Source organism: Falco cherrug, chromosome 8, assembly GCF_023634085.1.
Source record: "Falco cherrug isolate bFalChe1 chromosome 8, bFalChe1.pri, whole genome shotgun sequence".
Lineage (NCBI taxonomy): Eukaryota > Metazoa > Chordata > Aves > Falconiformes > Falconidae > Falco > Falco cherrug.
The window spans coordinates 46,544,136-46,556,937 of NC_073704.1; the positions used below are offsets into that span (position 1 = coordinate 46,544,136).

At 47.6% G+C, this 12,802-nt stretch overlaps 1 protein-coding gene across 4 annotated transcripts in view; it reads left to right on the plus strand.

Moving 5' to 3' along the window:
• FBXW11 (F-box and WD repeat domain containing 11) overlaps positions 1-8,049 on the plus strand; it is a 74,680-nt gene extending 66,631 nt beyond the window's left edge. For all 4 annotated transcript variants that reach the window (XM_055718022.1, XM_055718024.1, XM_055718023.1 and 1 more), the window contains 3 exons: positions 223-301; positions 1,861-2,049; positions 5,555-8,049. In XM_055718022.1, coding sequence (XP_055573997.1) covers positions 223-301; positions 1,861-2,022 — 241 coding nt within the window. In that variant the 3' untranslated portion in view covers positions 2,023-2,049; positions 5,555-8,049. The remainder of the gene's footprint in view (positions 1-222; positions 302-1,860; positions 2,050-5,554) is intronic.
• The last annotated feature ends 4,753 nt before the right edge of the window (positions 8,050-12,802 follow it).

Genomic DNA, 12,802 nt, shown 5'->3' on the forward strand with positions numbered 1-12,802 from the left:
TCAAAGACATCACCGTATTTGCTGCTAAAAAAGAAATACAAAACTGTGTCTTCACGAGATTTAGCGTTAGTATTTTAGTGAAAATAAATTCTAACATTTTGCTTGATCCTGATGAGCTACCTGTAGGGAAGATCTGGCGTGCTTTCTATTGCTTTAGATGCTTTTCCTATGCCTATACTTGAAACAATGCTTTCCTAATGAGCTTCTTATTTTACTTTGTAGCAAAATTAAAGTTTGGGACTTGCAAGCTGCTCTTGACCCTCGTGCCCCAGCAAGTACATTATGCTTGCGTACGTTAGTGGTATGTAAAATTAATTCATTTGGGGTTATCTGAAATTTTTATTTGCAGGTGAGAGGCATTATTAGAGTGGGATAGGTGAGAAACTCGGGATGTTTTATAAAGCCTAGGCTGCTGCTTATTATAAGAATAAAGAAGAATTTATATGTTGGTATATCCTGAATTATTTGGATCTGAGCTTAAAAGAAAGACTGAGGTTTTTCTAGTTTGAGATTCTTGGATACTCTAAAAAAAAAAAAAAAAGTATCAGAATGACACTGTATCAAATTATTTCAGTTATTGGTGTGTTCCCCTAATGTAGGGCTGGCTTTAAATTTCCCCTTATTAAAAAGAGGGGAGGAATCTTGTGAGCCTTTCCCAAACTCTTCTCCTAACCCTTCAGTTTGGAAGGAAGAGATGTGAAGAGGGAAGGGAGGTTGAGACTGATTACCACAAGAACTCTAATCGCTTCAGAGAACTCTCAGATTTAAGGCTGTTGCTTAAGTTGGGGGCTTTTTTTGTAATAAGGATTTTGGTTTATGACAGTAGGGCTTATTAAAAATAGATTGGGGAAGTGAGTTCATTGTTCTTTTCACTGAAACGTGTGTGAAATTCTGCTTCAGGAGTCAGTTTGGCAAAGTAGTAGCAACCTAAAGTTATGGACTGTTGTGATGGAAACTGGTGTATTCAGCATGTGCTTGGCCTTTCCAACACCTAAAGAAGTGCTTACGTGGCTAGAAATGCTTCTTATTTTCCTTTCTGTTCGGTAGTCTTTGCAATGAGATGAGATTTAACTGTCCTTTTCCATGTGAATTCGGTGTATTCAGTTTCCCAGTAGAAGCGGGCTCTTTCCCTGCCGTGGGCATACTGCAGCTCCGGCCACGGCTGGGAGATCAGCCTGAAGTTTTGGTTAGTTCTCTAACGAAGGCAGCCTACTCAGTTTAAACGTAGTAAAAATGGATAAGCAGGGCAAGCAGGAAGAACCCTTTCTGGGCCTCTAAGTGCCATTTTGAGATTTCTTGGAGTTGCCAGGGTGTGCACTCCGCCTCCCTTTCCTACGGCAGCGTTTGAACAGTTGCCTTGCCTGGTGAGCCAGCCGGAGCCGTGCCGGTCCGTGCGGCAGCGAGTCCCAGGCCGGGGCTGGGATGTGGGATGTGCGCCGGGGCTGTACCGAGGTGGAGGTAGCGGCAGCCTTGAATGCAAATGTAATTTTTGAAAAAAAAAAAAAAAAAAAAAAAGAGACGGAGCCCTGGCAGATTGCCTGTGCCAGCCCATCTTCTACATTGCTGCTTCTCGATTGATAGGCTGCTTTTGGCTGGAATAATCCCAGCCTCCACGGCTGGCCGCTCTGGGGGAGGCGCAGGGTTCACAAGCACTGGGTTTGGAAGCAGTGTGTTTTGCTGAAAAAGCCTATCTACAAAACCAGCTTTTCTTGAGCTCGAGTGTGATTGTAACTGAGGGTTTCTTAACCAGCACTGCAGAGCTGGAACACATCAGCCTGTGCCCAGATACACGTGTGAGTGCAGAGGTGATGAAATGTTGCTCTCTTCTTACCTTGCTAACCAATTCTGTGTTGCTCACAGGAACATTCAGGACGTGTCTTTAGACTTCAGTTTGACGAATTTCAGATCATTAGTAGTTCCCATGACGATACAATTCTGATTTGGGATTTCTTAAACGTGCCACCCAGTGCCCAGAACGAGACCCGCTCTCCATCTAGAACATACACTTACATCTCCAGATAACAGTCTGCACTTTACTACCCTCAGAAGGTAAGTCTCCCTCTTACCGAATGTATTACAAATGTCTGAAATTATCATTCTGCCTGCAGGTTGGCTCAGTCAAAACAGCAAGGGGATGTTTTTCTTAAAGTAAAACCTATTTATGCCACTTCTTTTACCATCTAACCTTGGTATGGTCATGCTTCAGCTTATAAAACTTGTCGTGTTATCTTACCCCCTTCTGTAACTCCTCCTGTTTGTAATTGGGTACTTCAGGTATTTTATGGAAAGTGACTAGCTATTCACAACTTTCTTGGAAATTGAGGAGACTTGGTGTGTTGCACAGGTAGTCCAGATATCGTGTGAAATCGAAGCCTTTTAGAGCCCTTGGTGCATCTGCTCACTATGTGAAGCTTTGTGAGGAGCATTGTATTGCATCCCTAGTAAACTGAACGCGCATGTGATCTTTGGGCAAATGCTTATCTGAAATGAGCAGTTTTGTGATAATCACAAGAGTTGGGAAAGCTTTCAGAGCTAAAGATTACGTTGTGTTAGGCAACGTGACAACTCAGAGCTGTCGGAAGCGGTGCATGTGAACTTTGCCTATTTTGTTTCCCTTTTTCTGCAAGTCAGCTTCATTTAATTCTTGAAGCGCTATGGGTAAAAGCTCTGCTGTAGATCTGTTTGTTAGGACGGGGGATTCTTTTCCTTGTGTCATCTATATTACTGCCAACAATTGCACTTCAAACTATAAATAGCTGTGAATGCCGGGAAACGGCCTTACCAGGGCAGTCGCCCCTTTCTCCAGTGCCCCCTCTCTGCTGGTGCTGAGACTGGATGCGTCCAAGGAAGTGGAGACACCGCAGCGTTAAAAAGAGGCGTTAAAAAACAACATTGCCCCAACAGGAAGGATTTATTTTATTTGAAGTAGAAAATTAATAGTTTGCTTAAACATTGTGGGAAAAGTTTTCTGTGTCTTCACGTGAGCATGGATTTCCATTATCTCTCTCTCTGTGTTTATCCCTGCTGTGGCAATGAGTTCCTCAGGTTTTTCTACCCCTTCTGTAGGCTCGTTCCTGGCTGGGAAATAACCTTTCCTTGTGAAGACACACTTTGCTTCTTTGAGATGCTGGTTCTTAAAAATTAGTTTTCTCGCACCTGTAAGCGTTCCTCAGGAAGGTGTTGGCTGCCTTTCCTACTAACTGAACTACTCATTTAAAAAAAAAAAAAAAAAAAAAAGCCAGGATAGCGTCCTCTCGGGATATGACACTTGGCTTGTTCTGTTTCGCAGAGGGTCACAGCAGAAAGCTGGTCATCGCTAGGCTGAGTGGCCTGTCCGTCCTCCTGAACCTGTATTTATTTAATATAATCAGGCCCACGGTTAAGGAAAGAAGCCTTACGCTATGCTGATGAGGTAGCATGCAGAATGAGCAGTTAATGGGACTTTCCCTTAAACCTGCATTTTAAGAATGCTGCAAGGGGCGGTAGTAAAACTGATGGACTTCCTTGTCCTGCCTGCAGCGGGACAACGGAAATCTGAGGAGGTGGGACTTGGTGTTTGTGCAGGGTGGGGAAGTGACTGAAAGACACAACTTGCTGGGAGGTAAATCCTGAAATTCCCCAAAGAGCCAGGTCCTACAGCACTGCTTACCTGTGCTTCCCACTTCAAAATTACTTTGATCCAGGATGATGTGCTTGCATGCTCGTTGTGGGGACTTGATGCTGTCACTGACGGTAACGTCCCTAGGGATTTCCTGCTCCTTTTAAGACGGAGAACACTGCCGTTGGCTTCTGTGCCACCTGGGTCCATGCCTAAATGAACTTTAGCTGTGGGAACTCCAAGGCTTATTGAAGTTGAATGGTTTTCCATCTCTATGGAAAGCATTTTTTTCCTCCTTTCCGAGTAATTCTTTCCTTTTTCTTTCCTTGCCTTCTCAAACAGATAGAATAGGATCTGTGTGAAAACAACAGTAGTTTTAGGAACAGTCTCCATCTACCTTCCAGTCCATGTACCAGTGCTTTCTTCTGTTAACTTATAATTTGAGATTGACATTCTTTTTTTGATTTGGTGGGTTTTTTTAAATACAGAAATATGTTTGGCAGGCTTCTTTTATTAGTTTTGATTCATGGAAAAGCTATACATAGTGTGTCTTAAGCGCAAAAGAAATTAGGAGTTGAATGAAATTTGTATCGGTTCGCTTGAGCAGCAGTGTCACTTTTTTTTTGCTTGCCACATGTGGCCCACAAGACCCGCTGTCACTGAGATTTGTCAGTGAAATATGAAATGCCTTTGGCAGTGTTCTTGCGTTCAAATTCTGCACACTTGGACAGTTTTGCACAGCTTATGACTGACTTGTCCCGTGACGCACAACGGAAACCATGCAGATCTCCACATCCTGGGAGCTGTCGGGGTTGGTAATGACAGTCCCTTAATTGTTTCCTACGTAGGGGAGATGCTGCGATGTCACTTTTTGACAGGTTTGTCTGACTTCAGGGTCCAAAAACCATACATCTACATGAAATTATGGTCAGACAGCTAATATTTCATTATGACATTTAATGAAACAGTTTTATATGCTTTCAAATGTTATAGTTTTCTGAATTTTGAAGCAGCCCTGTACACTCTTTTTTTTACAAGGCTTGCAATGTTATGCCTCTTCAAAGCGGATCATTTTTGACAGTCCTGGCAGTTGGCTGCGAGAGTTTTATTGCTTTCTGTTGAATTCCTGTTGTTTATTGTAACATGATAAAAATTGTTACCATATGATGGTCTAATATTCTTATATTAAGCACTAGGCCTTGGGCTGGGGGAAGGGAAGTCAAGGGGAAGTACCTGAAGGTGTTTTAACCTTTCATGGGAATTTCGTATCAGAAGAGGGTGGCTCTCCGTAGTCCGCAATAATGGCTTGGGGAAGTGGCAGGTAAAATCAAAGTTCAAATTCAATTACACTAAGAGCTTGCGCTGTCTCCAGGCTAATTATGGAGTCACGTGGCTGGAAAAAGTAACCAGAAGACAAAACCGCTTGAGTTCTTTGTCTGCCTTGTTAAAGCCCCTGTATTAAAGCACCTGAACTCGCATCTTGTGCAAAACTTGCTCCTCTGAAGGGTGGAGAAGAAAGGAGAATTTTCTCGCAGTTGTAGGCAGGTCACTGTTGCAGGAAAGAGCGTTCAGTGTGTAGCGAGACGCTGGTGGTTCACCCGCTGGTCCCCAGGAGGGCTGGTCCCCAGGAGGGCTGTTGTTTCTTACTGCGTGTGAGAAAACAGCCACCCCCAAGGACTAGCACCGCTGAGAATCTGAACTCCGAGCATACTCTACAGCGAAGACAGTGTCCTGTGGAGGTGCATCTCCTCAAAGGAAGGGCTGCTAGCACTGAGGGAAGTAAGTGAGGGCGAGCACCCCCGTGAACGTGTTGCGTAAGCAGTGCGCTCCTCGCGGGTGTTTTGTCCTTTTAGTGTCAGCCTGGAGTGCACAAGGTGGTGTGAGCCTAACCTCCTCCAGATGTTGCTTTTTGATTTGTATCTTCCGACAGTTCAGCTTGTCTTTTGTCTTTTTCAGGGTTTCACAGTCTTGAACTACTGGATTTTTGGCTACTACATGCCTGAAGATGTTGATTGACAGCTAAAGTCAGAATGGGTTCTAGATGCTGTGTAGATGCAAAGCAGCACAATTCTATATCTAAATTTCTTAATCTTTCCTGCTCTCAGTGGTCGTCTTTGAATTTGCTACAAATTCACTGACTTCGAGTAGATGAATTTCAGAAGCCCATCCTTCCCTGCAATGAGAAATCCAAAGCTTCACATGTAAATTGTCCGTAGAAACTGAACTCTGATGGCTTGTTTTTCAGAAATAAATCAGAAGTCAAGAAAGGACTTGGCCTAATTTATATTGCTTTGCACTTTTGTCTGACTTTAAAGAAAAAACCTTCTCCAATGAAATTTGGGTGCCAAACACATACCCAGAATGTACAGAGCTTTGCTTTCAAAGTCACCATTGTCCTTTAGACTTCATGACAGATTCAGAGCCTGTTTTGTTTGATAGGAGTGTACGTTGGACTCTTAGAAATATTTCTGAATTGCTCAGTAATATTTTTGGATTACAGTTTACTTGTTTCTGCACCAATAATTTCTTTTAAATTAAAGATTACCTGTAATTCAGGCTAGGTTATCTAAACTAGTTGTCTAGCACTGTCTTTTCCTTTTAACTGTGCTCTGTACTACAGCCGTCCCACGCTTCCTAATGTTTGGTATAGTAAAACCTTTCCATGTGTGCTTGCCTCATTTCAAATACTGTATAAGCATGTAGATATAATGTACATAACAGTGTAACCTCCGGGTGCTAGGAGTCAGGATTTCCTGACACTACACACTAATACAAAATGTGGTAGCACTTGGCAGCAGGATGTTCTAACTACTGGCACTGTAGGGGTTAATATGAGTTACCTAGACATTTTCTCTGCAAAAGGAGGTTTTCAGTATTCATTAGGATTTTTTTTTTTAATGGGAACTACATATTTTAAAATGTAATTTCTAAACTTTTTAAAAATTAAAAAAAATGTTTAATTTATGTTCTGTATCTTATATTTTTGTGCCGCAGTATTTACAGGTGTCTTTCTTTGAACACCAGTAGGTCCTCACAGACGCCTGCTGATGTCCTTCTTTTAGCATTAGTTTGGCTGCTCAGTGGAGAAGATGCCATGGGCCAAAGTTAAATTTATTTATGTTTGATTTGTAACACTTCCTTATGGTGGAGTGGAGGTCCCTTCAAGTCAATGCTCTGGTTACGACGCTGATTACCGTGCTAGTTTCCTTTCCTGTACCGATCACCTGTGACCATGTTGCGATGTCCTGGTCACGGTTCCTCTTCGTTAGCATGCTTGTCTTCTTACATTGTCATAGACTCCCCTCTTAATTTATGTGGTCATATAAATGCTACTGCATTTTTCTTATGTCGGAGTAAGACATAGATAAATGCAAACATGAATATTTTATCTGCGTTAGCGGTGTGTGACTACGCCTGTTGGTGGCTTTTCTTTTGTGCTTCAGTCAAGCTCAGCGTGAAATCCACCTGTTTTCCTGGGGAAGATGCGTGTGCCGCCACAGAAATGTGTTGTCATTCCTTCAGTCGTTTGTACATTGTATATTTTTTGTCCTCTGGCAGCAGTTTCTTGGGTTTGCATCTTTCCCTTTTACAGTCAGCAAGGTTAGGGGATGTCGGACTGCCGCGGGATCGCTGCCGGCGGGACAGCCCTGGTCAGATGCATCGTTTCTGTCAAGCGAATTCCGAGAGAGCGTGTGTCAAGGTGTTACCGAGCCGTTACACAAGTGCGACTTAAGGTTTTGTCCTCTTCACCCTTCACACCGGGAGAGGTGTTGGGGTCAGTGTTTAAGTTAACTCCTGTTTACGTATTAACTACAACGATATTTATTTCATCGAGATGACCGAACACGATGAAGTACAGAAGATGAAATACATGCTCCTAAGCGTCCATAAGATCACTTTTTGGTAAGCTTGACAGTAGTTCGTGAAAGTGTCTTACTTTACCCTTCTCATCTAATAGCTTTAATATTAAAATGTTTAAAAAGGAAAAAAATCTGTCGCAGCCCTGAAGAAAAAGGTATTTGTTTCTGAAGAAGAGTCCTTTTTTTAAATGCATGTGTAAGATTTAAACTCCTGTTTTTCCTTGGGAGATAATGGTATTTGAACATGCAGTCTAAACTTCTTTGTGCTTTGTGTAACATAGCAGTGGACTTTTGTGATTGGCACCCAAGGAACTTGACTCCTGGGATTAATGGTAGTGATCCTGGCTGCACTCTGGACTTTGTTTTGCTAACCATAACTGAGCAACTGTACATTACTGCTATATTAATGTTTCAAAGCACTGGGATAGTCTAATTCTAACTTGTAATTATGTTTGCCAATTATCTGTTTGGAAAGTTGGTGTATGAACAGCTTCTTGAAACTGTTAAATTGTACAGATATCGTTCATGATCTAAAGCTTTGTACTGTGGAATGTGCTTAATAAAAAAAAAGTTTGAACTTAATTTGTCAAATAAATAGATAAGTAATGTCATCTAACCAGGCGTTGGTATTACGCATTAGTTAACGCAAGCTGAGCCGCAGCCATGCTGATGTGGAGCGGGTGTCGGTAAGTGTTCGTTACCCTGCTGGCCGTGTTGGCTGCCTGCGGCTACTGGGTGCCTTTCCCCAGCCGCTTTTCAGCACCCAGCGTACGGCGTGTGGCTACCGGGCCAGAGCCCTCCGAGCCCAAAAGGCATCTGCAGTGGCGCAGCTCCCCGCCTTGGCGGGGCCGGTGGTTCCCGGTGCTGCTTTGCCCATCTCCGCACTGCAGCACGTGTGTCGGCAGGACGGGAGAAATGGGGCTCACCCGTCTCGGAGGCACTTGGCTGCAGCACTTCCGTGCCACAGGTCAGCAGAAACGTCACAAGAATAGTGTTTTTCTTACTTTGTCAAGAATGCAGATAGAATTTTTAAAATACTACCTGTTTCCCTGGTCGCGAAAGCAGCCTGTGCTCATGCCCAGAGCCCCGCGCAGGGAAGGGGCTGTGCCGTGCTAGCTCTGCCTCAGGAAAGGCTTTTTCTTGGGTTTTCTTTTGCTAATGTGCAGTGGCTAGTGAGAACGAATGATGGAAAGTTCTTGTCTTTGCCTCTAACCCCTGGTCTTCCGTCTAGTTTTATTTGTAAGTTCAGTTCACTTTTAAACAATTTGAGAAGCTGCTGTCCTGGGGGGTTCATGAGTTGCTCCTGTTTGTTTCTGAAAGTTCAGACCAGCCGTGCCTGATGGTGCAGACTCTCTGCTGCTGCTCATGCCGTCGGCGCAGGGGGACCGGCCAGGGTCCTGCGGGCTTCTCGGGGTCAGGTACAAGCGCGGCAGGGGGTGAAAATGCCTTGTTACATCACGTGCTTCGGCCTCTCAGTGGTGGAGCCGGCTTTGTGTGCCCACCATGGGGCTCTCCAGCAACCTTCTCTGGAAAGCGTTATTTTTTTGTGAGGTCTGTGTTGGCAGCACTAACCAGAAATGTTTGTAAAGGTGCTATGGACCCTGTGCTGAGGATATGAACAAAGTTCTGGCCGAGTATTAGCAAATTCGGTCTTCAAAATGTCTAGTGTAGGTTCCTTTTCATTCTTCGTGGCCCTCTCTGACACTGGATAATAATTTTCAAAGCAACGCTGCTGCTGCTCAGATGGAGCTGCACTTCAGTGAGAGGAAAGCAAGTAAAATCTGTCATTTGTGCTGGAAGTGCACTGGGAGAAGTGAAGCCTCGCTGAACTGCTCAAAGGGGATGTGAATGTCTTGCTGAACATCATTATCCAAATAAGCCATGACAGCCCTGTGATACGTCTGCTAAAATCTGCGGTATAAACTTTGAGGTCAAACTTTAAAATTCCATCTCACCTGGGTGGCCTTTGGGTTTTGTTGTTTTGTTGGGTTTTTTCCTTGCAGTTGTAGCCTATTTAAGAGTCATCTGTTAATTCCTTCCAGAGCACTTCCCTGTGAAGCCGTGGGCTCCTCGGCCGGGGCTCCCACCATTCTGGTGCGCTGGGGCCCTTTTGACTTTCACCGAGGGTTGGGAGCGATCTGCGGTGCTGGGTGTGATGCGAGTGATGCTTGACAGGCCGAGTGAGCGGGCAGGGACGTCTGCTCTGGGGTCTGGCCCTGGTTATGGAGGGGCCATGGAGTGTTCTCACCTGGTGCAGTGTGAGGTGGCCCTGGCCACTGACCACGTGGTGGTGGGGTGGTTGAACCCCAGGCAGCAGCTAAGCCCCACACAGCCGCTCACTCGCTGCCCCCCGCAGCGGGATGGGGGAGAGAATCAGAATAGTAAAAGTGAGAAAACGTGTGGGTTGAGATAAAGACAGCTTAATAGATAAGGCAAAGTTTGTTAGTTCATGTTTGTTCATTTAAAAAAAAAAAAAAAAGAAAAATAAGGAGTTTGCCTGCTGAGGGGGAGCCATGAACAGGTGCTCAGCCATCCCCAGGCCAGCAGGGCTCCATCACACGTAGGTCGCTTGGGAAGACAAATACCATCATTCCATTTCCCCCCGTTCCTCCTCCTTCCCCCAGCTTTATGTGCTGACCATGATGCCATACGGTGTGGAATAGCCCTTGGGTCAGCTGGGGTCAGCTGTCCCGGCTGCGCCCCCTCCCAGCTCCTGGGAAGGGTTTGCATTTGGAGCTGAGGCGAAGGGCACCGAGGGGTTCGCGCCCCCGCGCTGGGGGTGACGCTGTTCTCTGCTAGCTGCGTCCCTGTCCTGCTTGTGTGGCCATTCGCCCTCTGCGCGGCAGTGGGTTTGCCTGTGTGGGCACAGCCGTGGGCACCCTTTGTTGAGAGGATCAGAGGGGAAAAGCGCTCAGCGGAGAACTGAGTGTTATTTTTGTGAGATTCCTTTTAAAACTCTCATCCAAAGAGATGTTGAAGTGGGCCAGGCTGTTGTCCCCGAGCTGTGACTGAGCAGGCAGGTCTGGTGTTGGTGGCTCCCGGGCTCTGCTTTTCCCCCGGGAGAGCAGTTCTCCGCCTCCTCTGTTGCCCCAGGGAGGCAGCTGCCGCCCAACACTGCTGGGGCTGGTGCCATCACCGTGGGTGCCGGCGCGGGGTCCCTCCTGGCTTGCCCTGTGCCAGCACTGCCATGTCACCTCCTCTCGAGTCCAGCTCTGCTCAGCCTGGGTGGCTGTCGAGGTCAGAGCTGTGTTGATGAGCTTAATTGGGTAAAAATGTACTTAAGTCTAATTAATCGATGGGAAGCATAACCGAAGGAGGTGGCAGGAGGGCGAGCAGCAGGTGGATGCCCGTGGCGGAGTTGGGGTGTTTAGGCTGGACGCGCCACCCTGTCTGGGGCTTCTCAGCAGTGCAGGACTGGGCATGCAGGGCTGAGCTTTTGCTGGACTTGCTGCCCCCCTCCTCTGCTGCAGCACGATTTTTATCCCCAGATGCCTGTTCTTCATTTGCCTCTGCTCCTCACCGCTTCCAGAAGCTTTTTTTTTTTTTTTTTTTCCCCTGAGCAGCTGTGAGATGGAGAAGACCCGAGTGGGAAGTGACAGCCGGACTGTCGGGGTTGTGGGAAGGAGGTTGATGGGGGCCTGGTGGGAAAACTTGCAAAGCCAGGATGGCTGGCAGAGACCAGCGTGTGCAGGGAGCACTTGGATGCGGAGGAACAGCTCGCCTTCCCGTCCTCGGTGAGTCCGGCTGTGTTTCCGTGGAGGCTGTGCCAGGTCTGCGGTGCGGCAGGGGGGTTCAGGTGTTTGTTCTTGCCTGGCTCAGCTGTGGGGGCTGCCCAGCACAGTCCTGCAGCTGGGCAGACACCAAACTTCTTTACTGGGCTGGAACTGGGAGCTTTAAATCTGGTCTGAAGGTAACAAGGCTGTCCACTGAGCATGAGTGCTGCTCGTGAGTCCGTGCCCCCCGCCCGCCCCCGAAGCAGCTGGGGGCTGTGGGGGGATGCTCTTGCTCTGCTGCAGCTCTGCACCTCCAAACCCTGCTGAGGGCCACCCGTGTCAGAGGCTGTGCGCTGTTGGATGCTCCAGCCTTAATTACAGAGATAAGAAAATGTCAGATGATAGATTAAAAGATAGCAGCAACGCAGGTATGTAACGGGATGCAGCACTGAAACCCCAGCAAGCGGCACAGAGCAGTTTTGGGGAGCAGCGAGGGGATGTGATGGGTGTCCTCCAAAAGCCATGGCTCAACATGGCCCAGCTCCTAGAAAGGATCTCAGATCTGTTGTATTCGAAACTGTTCTGGGTGTCAGGTGGAAACAATCGCGGAGGTGCTCGGAGCAAGGGTGGCTCAGGGCCAGCAGTGTGCTGGTGAAGGGGAAGGAGGTGGCAGCATGTGTCCCCTCCCACCCGTGCCCACAGTCCAGAGCTGCTGGCAGCAAAATGTTGTTTTACCCTCAACTCCTTCCTGACTGAGACAGCAGGTGGCTGTAGGGCCTCAACAGGCCCCGGGATGGCAACAGGAAGGCTGCTGTGGCGGGCCTGCCCGCTCGTGACGTGCTCTGAGGGCTTAGGAGGCTGTAGGGGACCAGGACCTTGCCTGGCCGCTCTGCAGCGCTCTGCTCCAGCGAAGGCTTTGGTGTCCCTGTGCTTTGATCTGGTTTCCAAGTGTGGGTGCTTCCTGCCAGCTGCATGGGGCTGTTAATCATGTCAGGAAATGTCTTATCCTGGCCCCTTTCCCCATTTCCATCGCAGGAGCTTTCCTGCCTCTTCTCCAAGGGATGTCCCTTTTGTCTCCGTGGGTCAGGGTTTCCCTCCGTCTTTCTGAGCTCCTTCACCCCCGAAACCCACCCTGCCTGTGCCCCCGGCATGCCCTCACCCCCAGCACAGCGCTACCTCCTGCCCCAATGCCCTCTCGCACCTTTAGGCACCAAACTTAGGGGGCCAAGTTCTGCCCCACTGTGCTGGGGATGGCAGCACGGCTGTGCATCCCTGGTGGCCACAGCTCAGAGGTTGTGGGTCCCTGCGCTTGGTGCCCACCTGGGCCCCAGGGGTGGGTGCTGCCAGCCCTGCCCGTGCCCCTGCCTGTGGGAGGCAGCCACTGCCCTTCCCTCCAAGAGCTGCTCAGCTGCACTGCGGAGCCGCTGCTTGCACAAGCCAAAAGTCTCCGGGAGGATCGGAAACAGCAACTTTCCCTTCTGGAGAAGCATGAGGGGTGTATATTTTTGGAGGTTTATTCTTGGTACTTGCTGGAAAGGCTCCATGAACAGCAGCTGCCATGTGTGCCAACAAGAGGAGAAGATGGATGGGGGCGAGTGCCCACTCCGGGGAGACGTTTTCCCTCTGGAGGA